Source organism: Oryza brachyantha, chromosome 6 (assembly GCF_000231095.2).
Source record: "Oryza brachyantha chromosome 6, ObraRS2, whole genome shotgun sequence".
Taxonomy (NCBI): Eukaryota; Viridiplantae; Streptophyta; class Magnoliopsida; order Poales; family Poaceae; genus Oryza; species Oryza brachyantha.
In genome coordinates, this window is record NC_023168.2 from 19,182,322 (window position 1) to 19,197,282 (window position 14,961).

Consider the following 14,961-nt stretch of genomic DNA (forward strand, 5'->3'; position numbering starts at 1 on the left):
TCGAACGAGGCTTGTATCTTTGACCCGGTTTTGAATTTTGACCTGCGTCCTGAACACATTTGGTTGGTAGTAGTAGATGACATCACCGTGTTGGGGAAGTCAATGCTACGGTGTAGTATTGTTGCATAACTATGCATGTAATGGTGGAGAGTTACTGCTTGGTTTTATTTAAGATTTTGTTGTGAATAATTAACTACGTTGGCATTTTTGGTTAAAATACATATTTTTTATGCATGTTTTCTTATTTAATTGCCATCAAGGCAGAGTTTCCTAAACCCGTAGAATAAATACAGTAATAACATCACAAGTTAACTATAAATCTACATGGGTGAGAGAAAAATGAAAAATAAAGGGTGTTAGCTCTCAATTTTACATATGCTCTAAAATATATCTATGAATATATAAGTGAGGCAAAAAGAATTAGCGAAAAATATTGGAGCAAATCTTACAGCTAATATATCATTCATGTCAGCTATAATATGATTTTGGTCCGATATAAATTTATAGCTATTAGTTAGCTATCTACTATTAAACTTGTTTTTACGAAACGTTCGATTTAATTAGCATTAGAGTGGTGGTTATGCTGTGTTGAGGGAGAAGTTGAGCTAAACCAACATGCCTTCCAAAGTCCAGACACTAGGTTAGCGACATTTTTGTTTTGCTCTGACAGCGAAAACTTTGGTCTCACGCTGCTGTCGTTGTGTTGCAACGCCGGTAGGGTACTCAATCCACTGCTAGTAGCGCTAAACCAACACACCCTGCACTGTATGAATTCGCCTCGAACACACCCAAACCATGACAAAACGAGATCAAAATTCAAATGAATTCAGAGAGAGATCGAGCTCGAGCTCTCCGGTGTCCAGGTCGTCTCTGGGCCTCGCCGCCGTGGGCGACCGGCCGCACAGGAGAAGATTTGGAGAAGAAGACGAGCGGTTTCCCTTCGCCGGGAGATCGAATCCGCGTGCGGATGGGGATCGGGTGAGCCATCGCGCACGTGTTCCGCGCGGCTCGTCATTGTCATCGCCAATTAGCATATGATCTACTACGACTTGATTGGGTGATCAGTGCACTGCTAATCACCATACAATAGTACAGTCAATTTAATTGCTGGCTCTAATATAATAGTTCGCACCGTATAATAGCCAGCTATAGGCGTATAGTTCTCTTTTTTTTCCATATTATAAAACATTTTTTGCACTTTCGATATTTATGTATGGATATATATCATATATCTAAATTTATTAGTATCCACGTAAATCTAGGAGGAGTTATATTATTTTATAATATAAAATGGAGGTACTCTCAATCCCAAATTAAACAACCCTAGTACAGATTAGATATTAACTTGTTCTACATCCGTCCCAAAATATAAATATTTTTATGTTGTTTAGTTTCTCTAGAGAAGAGTATTTTTACCTAGCCTCTGTATCCAACTGGATATACATACAATCCTCTTTTTAATTGGGAACTTGGTTGTTTAGCATAAATTGAGGTTAATTAGGAATAAAAGAATATAATGTTTCTTAATAAATGAAAAACAAATGAGGCTGAGAGGTTAGCTGAGATAAGATGGGAATAGTTTGGATGAGAAATGATTGATGAAAAAAAAGACTATAAATAGTGATAAGAATATTTATATTTTGGTATAAGATATAAATGTATTTTAAAATAAATGGAGTAGAACTAACCTACACATATTCCCTCTGTCGAAGAAAAGTTCCTTTTTAGGTTTAAATCTAGACATAGCTTGTGTCTAAATTCAAAACCAGAAGTCGGTTTTTTTAGTACTATATTTGTTTATTTTGGTACAAACAAGTATATAGGTTCTCTTTCTTTTCTTGTCGAAGTTTATGCTGGATACAAATGTGTAGCTTGTTTTTCTACTTTCTTTACGCACATATAAATATGATGCAGTGACATTTAGAATTTTAGCTATGGGTTTGTCACCCCTAAAAATTATCATATACAATTTGGTAAATCCATTTTAGCAAATCAATAATAATTATAAAGTTGACAACATGATTCAATATATATACACTAAGTAACACACATTTGTATTCAATGAACTTTTTTAGAAATACTATATATACTAGGCATGGAGTGCAAGATATGCCAGGACATACATAGGCCATAGGCCATGTTCCCAAGACCCAACAAGTTATCATCTAAACTCTCTTCTTGTTTGTCAACCGTACGTTTCCCGAACCACTAAACAGTGAATATTTTTTTTAAAAAAATTATAGAAAAATTATTTTAAAAAATCATATTAATCTATTATATATTTTTAATAATTAATAATTAATTAATCATGTAATAACCTATTACTACGTTTTTACATCGGATAACTAATCCACTTCACCCCTCCAAACTAAGCGGCCATGGTATATCCTATAGCTCCGCTCCTTATATGATGTGAAAATTGTTATTGCCTGTCTACAGTAGGTCACGTAGAAATTAAGGAATTCCAGTTTCCTTAGGCCATTCCTAACCCTTTATGTTATCTAGTTTTCATAGCATTAAATATATTGCTACATAAAAAAAAATTTATATGGCAAGGGAGTTAATGAGGAGAGAGGAAAAAAGATAAAAATATTTTTCATGCAAGAAACTATCTCTACACAAGAACTAAAACAAGATGATAGGTAGATAAGAATAGAGAAGAGAGATGATTGGATGTGAATTTAATTTGAAGACATCGTTCATTAAATACCTAGTTTATATATATATATTATCTATATGACATGATAAATATGAAAACTATTTGATATTTTCTGGGTTAGGAATAGCCTTATGGCCATGGGCCCACGTGCTAATCTGATAGTGGTCGCTGCGAAAGTGGGCCCAGGGTGGGTAGGTGTAGGTAGGTTTGGCTGGCGTCTTGGTCGTGGGACCCAGCCGACGTGGCGTGGTGTGTAAGCCAAGACGACACGGCAGCAGCTAATCACGCAATGCAGATTTCCGATTCGTCGAGGTTGACTGCTGCCTCTCTACGTTTCATACATCCTTTCCTTCTCTCGTGATGATCACTTTCGAGCATTCGATGTCATGGTAGCTGAAGGCAGCAATAGCAGGAGTGGGGGATAGTTTGTTTTTTCCATGTAAAAAATAAAATAGTATATTTATAAATAAAATTAATTTATAAATAATTTTTTTATATATGTATTATTAGTGAACTAAAAATTATGGCTGAAAAATAAACTATAGCGAGAAAATCCTAAAATCAATCCTAGATTTAGGGTTAAAAATTTAAATTTAACTTATAAACATACGTATAAGCGAAAAGATGTGGGTGGAAAAGATTCACACAGGCAGGAACAAGAGACAAAATTTGCATCGGCTGAATTAATTAATTTAGCTGGCACTACTACTAGTTCAGTTTCGAGTTGCAACTATCGGTGAAGTAATTGGGCGATCGATCCATCTCCTTCGTCATCATCATCAAAAAGGTTAGGCAATCCTGTTTGCAACGACAACGATATTTGTCTCTGCAGACCTGCAGTGGCCAAAGAAACAAGAGCAGCTTTTGGGTGTTTGGTTTGGAGGATGAGCTCTTTCTTTCCCGGCCTCATGCAGTGCCGTCCGCGCTGCACCTCACTCGTCCGTCGCTCATCAGCTTTGGCCGCGCCCATGGATGCATGCTGCCTCAGCAAGCACGCACGCCCATGTCCCCAGTGATTCCTGACTCAGAACCATTATTCACCACCTTCTTAGAAAAAACAGTGAGCCGACACTAATTGTTTCTATTTATGTTTATAAGTCAAAAATTTAAATTTTTAATATTAAATTTAGAGTTGATTTTAGGAGGTTTTTTTATCGAAGTTTATTTTTCAGTCTTGACTTTTAAATCGATAAGAATACATATATAAAATTTTGTTATTCATAAATTATTTTTTCGTTTGTAAATATTCGTTTGGCTTTTTACCTAATTTTTTTTATTTAACTGCTTGATTGGCTCTTCTTCCCTAGGAATACATGCAGTGATTACTCGGAATGCTGTGGTGCTCAAATGTTCGGTCAGAAATTGAGAATCCTGAAACTATTACCCGCCCTTTTCAGCATTTTGTCGGACTATTGCTGTGGATTATTTGCTCCACGTTTCTAGAAATACGATTTAAAAAAAAAAGAAAACTACACTGTAATGTTTAGACTTTAGACCATTTGTTTAAAGCTTTTAGAAAAAAATATTTATTTTGTACCATAAGTAAGTACATATTCATCGATAATAATAATACGTTTTCAACGTTGTGTAAATGCTGCTGATTTAAACAAAGATCCCTTCCCCGCCAGAGAGAACCCAGGGGCCAGATGAATCCTGTGTGCTGAACCGGCTCGCAAGCCCAAAGTCCTGGTGATCCGATCGACCACATCACGAGTACGACCAGCACTCTATGATGCTTCATTAATTAATAATCCAATAGCTCACGCTGTCTCTTTTCGATTTCAATTGACAATGCCTTAATGAAGTGCATACGCTCGTCAGGTCAGGTGATGATGATGATGATGATATTCTCCTCTACAGCCCACCTCTATGATGATTTATATACTCCATGTTGCAGCTTAAGCATGTTCTTGGACCATGGCGACTGAATTAACTAGGTTGCTGCAGACAGAAAAGACTGGACATGTCCTACCTGATAGGCCATAAGGGCACTTGCATTATGCAATGGCCTACTTGATCCAGCTTGGTTATGTAAATTGGTAGCATTAGTCGTAGTACCTAAGACACTGAGATGGTTTATACTAAGATCTGGAGTGTCTTTAGTGGTTTGGAGATCCTGAAAAGTGTCCGACTATTGTGGAAGAACAGCTGCAATGTGCAAAGTGCTGAACCCACCAAAAGTTTCGTTTTCCAGTGATGGAGGACTGATGGTATTGGTATGCCTGTCCACCTAATCAAAAGGTTGTTGGACCTTCCATTCCAACTTCTCTGAAGCAAAGCTATCTTTAGTCTGCTAAACTGTTCAGGGAAGAAGAGGCAATTAAAATTGACAAGGTATCCAACATCTGAAAGCTTGGGATTTTGCTAGTTGCTGGTAGTACATTGGCAGAACTTGTACTGCCATGATATGGGAAGCAATGGTCACCAGCTTACAACATGTACTGCAATTCATGGCGTTGTATGCTTGGTAGTACAGCTATGGCGGCCTGGTCATCGTCTGAATTTTTTCTGGATCTTTAACTGAGGTTCCGGGCAGACAAGGGCATTGCCTTTGGCGTTCCGGTGATGGAAAAAGGGGCTTGGATTGGAAGCGTTCTCGATGACCATTATGTCTGTCTTGAAGATTTACAACAGTCGGTGTCCTGATGTCAAAAGATTGTTTCTTTTTTGCCTCTGAAGGCTTTCATGGGTCAACTTGGAAGTTAGATCCCTTCTGAATTTCTGATAAACAAAAGGTTAGGATACGATCGTTTCACTGATTCTGTGTCAATTATACTCGTTGTTCAGGTACTATTGAAATATGTTCAGGTTTGATTTTTCATCAGAGGATATCATTTGTATGTTCACACATATAGGCCAACTACGCAGCCTATGGTAGATCATCTTTTCTTGGTTTGCTGAATCTGTCGGATTTTAGGTGCATGGGTGCAAGTCAGTGTGCATTAGTACTTTTGAATTTCTTGCTACAAAAGCTATGTTGATGATCAACTCATGGCCATTACTGAAGCAAGGTGATGAAATTGACTGAACAACAACAGCAAGTGCTGTCGAATGGTGAGGGCACTCTCAAAAGGTGAAATTTTGTGTTAGCAGCACAACTGATTTTTTTGCGAAAGGTAGTACAAAAGAAAAGCTCTACTACACCAATCCTACAGTTTATACTTATGTGATGTTCAAACACATAACAATTGACAAAATGGAGTGCCAATCAGCAGCAGCAGCAAGGTTTTCTAACCACTTGAAAATGATAACCTGAATCTCTAGAAGGTAGAGTACAACGCACATGGACAGAGTAACCAAACCTTTTATTCCCCTCTCCTGTTCAGACTGTCAAGTCATACTAGAGTAGTACAAGTACTTCTTTTAGAACTTTTATTTCTTGAGAACTTAGGGGGTATTTGTTTCTAGTTACTTATTTTTAGTCACTAGTCACATCGGATGTTTGGACACTAATTTAAAGTACTAAATATAGACTAATAAAAAACTAATTTCATAAATGAGAGCTAATCCGCGAGACGAATTTTTTAAACATAATTAATTCATAATTAGCAAATGTTTACTGTAGTATCAAATAGGCTAATCATGGATTAATTAGGCTCATTAGAATTAGTCCAAGATTATAGATGGGTTTTATTAATAGTCTATGTTTAATACTTTAAATTAATGTCCAAACATCCGATGTGACATGGGGCTTAAAAAAATTAGCCTCATCTAAACAACCCATTACTAGAGCTAGAGTAGTACTAATTACTAATCTATTTGTTAGGGACAAGAGTGCCACCTAGTTGACCATGGCTCACATGCACACACACACACACAAACTGTCTGTTAGACTTGGTTTCAGTTTCAACCTCCATTTTCATTTCCATCTCTAACTTTGGAGGAGACTTTAAGGACAAAGGTGGATGGATTGGTAGGTCCTGGTCTTTCCTTGCAACCCAATTTTACATGGTGGATCAGGTTCTTTCTCCCTTATTTTTTTTAATCCTGTTTTGTTAGGTCATGACTCATGAGGCCAACTAGTGAATGTTAATTAGTACTGCTCGAAGAGTATTATAACCAGGCCTTATGATGGATTTGCAATCACCTATCATCCACGATAGTGCTCCACTACCCCCATTTTTTTAGAGAGATGATTCGAGTCTAAAGATGAAGATAAATTATTAATAGTAGACTAAAATTTAGAGAACACCAGAGTTGTGTGTTCGAAGTTACTAAAAATCATACGTGTTATGATTTGTACCACATAACCCCCAATATATGTTATGGCTCCAAGGTTTTGTAAAACCCCACTTCTATACAAATTGAGCATGTATCTACTTACAGTTTTCATTCATAAAGTGTATATGAAATTTCTAACTACTGACTTCTTAATATGTAGTACAAACGGTTGGTTTAATTATACCATGATGCTAAATTTACTAGAGAATTCAATAATATAAGGTTCCATGAAACTCTTAGACCATAAAACATGAGGATATATGCCATAAGTTAAAACACCCACTGGTTTTTGATACCTTGACCATAAAACTTAGGGTTTTCATAAATTTACTCACAATAACAATAAGATCTAAAATAAAGCTTTGCATACATGCAACTCTCATTCAGCTGGTATCCTATTTTATTTCACAATAAAAATTAAGTGGTTTATTAGAGTATTTTTCTCATCCTTAAATAGGTATCATGAGGTACATGCAAGCGAGCGTTGTTTGGTTGCCTGGATCGACGCCGTGTCCTGGATCCGCTCATGCAAATCGAGCCCCCAAGCCAGGCCCGTCGGAAACGCAAGATTTGACCTTCGCTCCTGATCCAGGCTGAGCTCGTGCAGACGTGGGGACGAGCGGGTGCAGCCGCGGGACGCGCTAGTGCAGCCGTGCAGGAGGCTCGATGCGATTCGTCGCCCTCGACGCCAAGCCGACGCCGCTCGATGTCGGGTCGCCGCCGCCGCTCGACGCCGCGCCAAATCCGCTGCCACTCGACGCCGCACAGGTCCGCCGCCGCCGCTCGACGGCGCACCAGATCCGCCACATTCTCTCGACTATTAATTCGTCTCCGCCACCGCCGTAGCTGCTCGACGATTCGTCTCCGCCGCCGCCGTAGCTGCTCGACACTGCACCGCGCTAGATCCACCTCCGCTGCGCCTAGATCCGCCTTCGCCGTCGCTTGATGCCGGTGGACGCGCAGGTCGAGCTCCCCCACGCGCGCGCGACCGTCGTTGCCGTCGCCGAGCTTCGCCGACTCCGAGCTCAACTCATGGCTCGTCTCCGACGCAGCTGTTGCTGTTGCGCTTCAACAACGCTTTTTCTCTTTTTTTTAGCGTCAGTTTGTTGTCTAAAAATATTATGTTGTACGTATATAGTACACTGTGAACAATGCTATATCGATTTTTCTAGTTAATTTTACCATTTGAATTTGACCATGTAAATGATAAAAAAAATACATGGATTTAATTAAATGATACATCCATTAATGTCATTTTCATATATGTACTTTTGTCCAAGATAGAAAATTTTCTTCATAAATTGATCATCTTAACCAATAGTTCCACATGCAAATGGTAGACACAACCAACCAAACCAACCTCTCTATTTGACCGTATATCCAATACAAGTAACCAAACACAATCCTGTGTCAGCTAGACTATACTGATACAGACAACCAAATAACTACATATGTATCCTCCTAGTCAGGCTACACTCAACCTGCATAAGAGAGATGAGCCAGGCTAAGACGATGCGAGTAACCAAATACACCCTTAGATACTAGAAGATACCAAATTAGATATAAAAACCTGTGGTTTTCTCAGGGATGGGAAAAATGCTCGGTTACTAACTCTACCAACGAATGGGCCGAAACATTTTGGGCCGGAAGCCCATGCCTCTGCCTTGGGAATTTCCGGCCCATACGGTTTCGTGGCGGGCTTGGCGTCTCCGAGCCTTTCACTCAGAAAGGCCGAAAAAAAAAAAACTTTTGCCACAACGCGGCGCAGAAATGGCTCTGGCTCGCCGACTCTGCCGTCTTCCTCCTCGCCTCCTCCCCCTCCCCCTCGCCGCCGCCGCCGCCTCCAAGCCCCACCTCCCCGGAAACCCTAGCCCCGCGCCTCCCCTCCCCTCCTTCACCTCCCCCCCGCCGCGGCCGGCGCCGCCGTCGTTCCCCTCTCTCCCCCGCCTCTTCTCCACCTCCTCCTCAGGTACTCAGCACTCCTCCCCCCGATCTCCCCTCGCGTTCGCGTGGTTGATGCTCGAACTGATCTGGGCTGTTGTCGCAGGCGATTCCAGCATGGTGGTCGTCGGATCGGCGGAGTCCTTCACCAGCATCCTCTCGAAGGTGGAAGGTAACGGCGCCAATTCCTCCGTCTCCCACCTTCTTCTCTTGCTGCTGTTAGTGTTTCTGTTTCGTTCCCAGTGACCCGTGATGGGTGTTGCCTTTGCAGCGGAGAAGCTCCCGGCCGTGTTCTACTACACCGCGGTATGGTGCGGGCCTTGTAAGTGCCGAATCCTCGTGCCGGAGATTGGATTTTAGATGGGTTGAGGTGTTTTTGTTATGGGGATGGTTGCTTGGCATTGTAGGTAGGGCGATGGCGCCTGTGATTGCGAAACTGAGCAACCGGTACCCCAAGATACCTATTTACAAAGTTGACATTGACCTAGTAAGTGGGTTAATCCAAGTTTTGCTGCTATTGTGGTGTGCTGAGTTGTGCTGCTTGCTGAAATATGTGTTGTTTGGATTAGAATTGCAAATTTATCAGTTTGTCATGTTTTAGTCGAAGCTTGTTCCCCATGTATAATTGCATTACCACGGATACCACCCATGTGCTCACTGAAGATTTTTTTTTTAATCCTCCATCCTTTCTTTCAAAGTTTAGGTTTGTATTATGCTCTCTAGTAAACTACAATGCTTAAAACTCATGTTCTAGACTTCTAGTTATTTTCAAACAATTAAAAATAGTTTTTCAACAAGACTTAATTTTGCTATTTTGAATAACCTGTTGCAACACACAGACATTTAGCTAGTACTGACTCATTTGTAGAAGGCAAAGTTTATGAGATGGGAAATTTTCATTCAAAATATCTTAAGCAGTTCCATGAATGACTGTTAGTCAAACTGGTGTCCAGTACAGAGTTTCCCACCTTCGTATGATGCTACACATGGTTAGTTCACTAGATAATTGGATTGCTCTACTGAGAACACTCCTATACAGTTTTTGCTACGTTTATTTATAGGCAAAATGTGTTTCAGTAGGTTCCCATTTTGATTATGGCTGGAATAATTATCTGAACTTTATGCCCATGCTTGGACTCATTTGTGTGATAGGCACTTTAGTGACCTGTGTTTCTTTTGTAGGATGGTGTTGGAAGCAAACTGACTGATCTAAAAATATACTCTGTGGTAAGTCGCAAACCTGCAGTTGTATAACTATGGTTCATGACAGCACTTATCATTTTTTTCACCTAATTTGCTGCTTGACTTCCTCCAGTTACCTGTATATAGGTGTTTCTTTTGTCCTCTATTGCAATTCATGTTTTATTTTCTCTTGTAGCCAACATTCCATTTCTACTACGAAGGTCGGAAGACAGATGAGGTGGTTGGTGCTGATAGGACCAAACTTGAAGCTACCATGGAAAATCTTCACAAGTAAGAAGTTCAATTTTGTTCTTCCCTTGTTGGCTCTGCTGTTAAATAGACGGACATAAGGCAAACCTGACCAATTAAATTTAATCCTGTCATTACAAAACAAGCAAAACGTTAGTTGTGATGATAAGATATGCATATGAGTCCATCATAAACTTGTGTCCAGCACTTACTGAAGCATTATGCTTTTGTTGCACAGGCAGCTATAGTTCTGTGGAAGAATATGACCATGCGATGGCCAAATGTTCCCATATGTGTTGCATCGAGGAGGCCGTGCTACTATTGAGACCTATCAACGTGTGTTTGACATTGATATTTGTGAACCTTCTGGTTGCTGCCCTATTCAGATATTTTTATCATGCTCAGTACATTGATATCTTTACTTAGCACAACTTTGTATAGCATGTGTCTAATTTCCCGGATCAACGTAAAATTTCTGTTGGGGTATTATTACCCACTAATTTCTGTATTTTGTTGGGACAGACGTGAAGGAATTATGTGCTTGTGTCGATACTTCATCCGTTGCAATGTATTTGGGCCTTCGGTGTTTCTGGGCTCCTACTCTACCGAATTTCATTGTGTCTTGAGGCCTTAGGCAATACTCCCTCCGTTTCAGTTTATAACATGTTTTGCTATGTATATTCATTAGTGTTGTGGTGTGTGTATATATATATATATATATGAATTTAGGGAAAGACAACATATATTTTTAAGATGCGCACTGCTACGGTTAAAATTTAATTCTTTATCATATATTTTTAAGTATATATTAAAAAAATTATTTGAAACTTTGATAAGATATATTTAGAAATTCATCTATTTTAATATAAAATATTATATACAAATTTATTGTAATGTTACATATTTTAGTTTAAATTTTACTCCTATAAAATTTCTACTGCACAACTACCAACGTAATATAAGAAAACCAAATCCGTTATATCCAAGGTAACAGATGACTCATAATTATAATTATAGAAGGGTACCTTAAAAAAAGGAAATCCTTTAAGATAGGGGTATAGACTTGTTAAGAATAATAGATCCATAACAACTACTACCTCCGTCTCATAATAACTTTATTTTTTGATTCCTGTATCTAAAGTTTGATCATTCGTCTTATTTAAAAAATTTGCGCAAAAACTTAAAAATTTAGTCACGCATAAAGTATTATTCATGTTTTATCATCTAGTAACAATAAAAATATTAATCGCAAAAAATTCAAATAAGACGAAGAGTCAAAACATTATATCTAAAAACTGAAAAATGATCTTATTTCGAGACGGAGGTAGTAATAATATATTAATGATTGTTTTTTAAATTAAATATGTATTCATTTTATGCTGAAATCAAAAAAAAAGAACCCACCTTTACAATGTTCTTAGAAAATGATAGATTTTATGGTCCTTGAAAAAAATACCTAGATGCAATAAATTTTTAATGTAAAATTTTAATACATCTATGTACATAGTTTTACTCTAAAAATTATGATACCTCAAAATACAAAAAAAACTCTTAGATAATATAGTAAATAAAAAATTAATATGCTTCGTTCCAAACTAAATATAAATTGATTTTATGCTTAAAGCTACAAATAAAGGAAGCAAATTTAAAATATCCTTAGAAAATAGATCCAAAGTCAGAAGATCTGGCTTCTAGTTGAAAGGCAGATATAGAAGTTTTGAGTTAGGATTCCATCTTTTCCATCTAGATCAGTAACTAAACGTAGCGCAGAGACCCGGCAAATCGCACTTCTACAATTAATTAAACATAAGACTGTTAACAGATATTATGTATGGACAGCGTGGTTTCTCCGCTAGCCTGTGTTCCTTTCTCGTAGCTATTACACAAACATTTCAACTACATATTTGTTTTTGCTGTTCCGTAACATGAATTTAGATAAATATACATCGATCAAATTCCTCAAACATCAAGTGTTGGATAGTAAAGTATCATGTATTCATGTGTCCATATAAAATTAACCTGTCTCCTTTTGTAAACACTGCTCGTTCTCGCACAGCGTGATCGCTTCTCATCTGATGGATTGCAGGTGGCCCCCGTTACTAACATCAGTAGTTGGAGTTGTGGTCACCTACGTGGGACGCAACTCCTCTTAGGGACGTGAGTGGCTGACGCGTAGCCCCATCGCTCATGATCCATATATCAGTTATTCTGACTGTAGCCCCATCGCTCATGATCCATATATCAGTTATTCTGACTTGAGTCAGAGGAGCTCGTTCCTTCCTACGTGACGCAACGGCCACACTACTTGAATTGTTTTTGTGTTAAGCTGTAATTTTGACCCAAATTATGATATATGTGCCTAATATGCATGCTATGAAGCGAATTTTTTGCCAGAAATTTTGGATACAGTCAGTGACAGATCTAGGATACGAAGATTGAAGGGGTTGATTACCTTCTTCCACCTTCTACCCACTCTTCTTCTTCCTCCCATCTTCTTCTCCCTTCCCTCCCCTCTATTTTTCACAAGGAATACAGCATGTAGGGTCTAGAGCCCCGCTAGCCTCCCTGTAAATCAGCCCCAGCTCCTGCTACTCACTACCTCCCCTTCATTTGTCAGCTCTCATCTCATCAGTCGCCGAGTTCTGTCAGTGTGGCCATGGCCGGATGGGCTCACCCTGTGGATACGCAAACACCTTGGGTTTGATCGTATTTATAAATAAAAAAAATATGGATAGAATTTTGTTATACGTGTTTTTAGCGATCTAAAACTTAAGGTTGGATAGTAAAATATGATGAACAAAAATCTAAAATCTATTCTAAATTTAGGTTAAAAAAATTAAATGTTAACTTAATAAACATAATCAGAAGCGAAAAGATCTGTAAAGGAAATAAATTCAAATTTATTCAAACAAGTTTGATATCGAGGACGTAGATGTATGTGTTTACTGACGCAGCATGTAAGGTGTCACATGACAGTCCCATGCTACGGGCATGCTTACCTGACAAGGGTTCACCGTATCAATCCGACAAAATCCCAAATCAAAAACTGCTCACGAGTGATATCTTCGAATTTCACGAAAAAAAACATGATAAACCAATAAATTCTCGATAGCTTTAATTAGAAAAATTAAAATTCACTTTATTTTTTTAACTTGACCAGAAACCAAGTTATTTACGTTTTTGAGCTAGTCTAGGAAGTCCAGGTCTTTTGGCATGAAGTAGAGCTGTGGAGCAATAAAAATCCAACTCCACCCCTATAGTTTATTTTTAATAGCAGCTTTGCTAAAAAAAATAGAATCTATATCATTTGACACAACTTCTATACCAAATAAGTTAGAGGTGGAAGTTAGAACTATACCAAACATGGCCTGCATGTGGTGCTTGAGAACCAACTCAAGCACCGATTTCACGACCTAAAAGACCAAAAAGCCTCCCAAACTAAGGAAAATCTGGGCTGTGATTGTACGGTTATTTAATAAAAAAAATTAAAAGCCATATTTGTAAGTGAAAAGTAATTTATAAATAAAAATTTTAGATACATATTCTTATCGATACAAGAGACAAGACTAAAAAATAAACTTCGGTGAAAAATACCCGAATCAACTCTAAGTTTTAGGTTGAAAATTTAAATTTTAGTTTATAACTATAAGCATAAGTAAAAAGATGAGGTGTATTTGGCTTATTGTTCATGTTATGTCGAGGCCTGGCTTTTTATATCAGGATTGCATAAGGGTGCTGAATTTTTACCTTGGGCTTTTTTTACCATTAATATTCTTATCTTACTGGCAATAAAAAAGGCAAGTGCTCATACAGTTATTTATCTAGGGGCAAAATGGTTATTTACAAGACTTAAAGAATATCCACGCATGGAAATCTGATGGTAGTAGCAAAAAGCTAAGAACAAAACATTTGTACATAATTTGCAGAATCATGTTCACCCACGATAATTTATACTTCTTCTGTTCCGTATTACTACAAGATTTTCTATATTTGTTTAGATTTATACATGTATCAATATATTTATTTTATATATACATCTAGATTTATTATTTATACATATGAATGTCGGAAGGTGTTATAACATGGAACCTTGGTAAGATATCCGTTTGTTCGTCAGTGAAAAAAACGTCAAATACTCTTAATATCAATGATTCTTATTTAAGGGCTACAAAAACTTAGCGCGTCCGTATCTATATTTTTTGAAATCCGAAACTGTTTAGAATGCCTGGAATTTGAGTTGCTGTAAGCTCGAATCAAATTTGAAATTTGCGTTTTGCAATCACTCCACCTAGCAATCGTGTGAGACTCCCGGTACTGAGGCCGCATTCGCCTCCAGCCATAAGAGCAGCAAGTTCAATAGTATAGCTAAATACTAGCTCCAATTCATCTATACTAAATCTAATAGTCAATTCATACGATAGTTCCTATGGAACATTAGTACATGGTCTCACATGTCATACACAAATTATATCTTAGAATTCGTATACAGCTGGCTATAAATTATTAGCTCATCTTTCTTCTCTCTCCACTCTTATCTCTTTAAAATATATTTATAGCCGGTTTATAGACTGCTATTGTACCTGTTCTAAGTTAACTTAACCCTCTCGTTTTCCGCGCGCACGTTTTTTCGAACTGTTAAACGGTGTATTTTTTGAAATGAGTTTCTATAAGTTTTAAAAAACTATATTAATCTATTTTATATTTTTTTA

At 37.9% G+C, this 14,961-nt stretch overlaps 1 protein-coding gene across 1 annotated transcript; it reads left to right on the forward strand.

Annotated features, from left to right (window-relative positions):
- The first annotated feature begins 8,643 nt into the window (after positions 1 to 8,643).
- Positions 8,644 to 10,885, forward strand: LOC102703319 (thioredoxin O, mitochondrial). Its single transcript, XM_006657165.3, has 7 exons — positions 8,644 to 8,849; positions 8,928 to 8,993; positions 9,093 to 9,143; positions 9,229 to 9,308; positions 10,004 to 10,048; positions 10,200 to 10,294; positions 10,491 to 10,885. The coding sequence occupies exons 1-7, from the start codon at positions 8,651 to 8,653 to the stop codon at positions 10,498 to 10,500; spliced, it is 546 nt and encodes a 181-aa protein (XP_006657228.3). The 5' UTR covers positions 8,644 to 8,650; the 3' UTR covers positions 10,501 to 10,885.
- The last annotated feature ends 4,076 nt before the right edge of the window (positions 10,886 to 14,961 follow it).

Coding starts and splice junctions, on each gene's coding strand:
- LOC102703319 (XM_006657165.3), top strand. CDS start 8,651: ATGGCTCTGGCTCGCCGACTCTGCCGTCTTCCTCCTCGCCTCCTCCCC. Junction 8,850..8,927: donor CTTCTCCACCTCCTCCTCAG/GTACTCAGCACT, acceptor CTGTTGTCGCAG/GCGATTCCAGCATGGTGGTC. Junction 10,049..10,199: donor ATCTAAAAATATACTCTGTG/GTAAGTCGCAAA, acceptor TTTCTCTTGTAG/CCAACATTCCATTTCTACTA.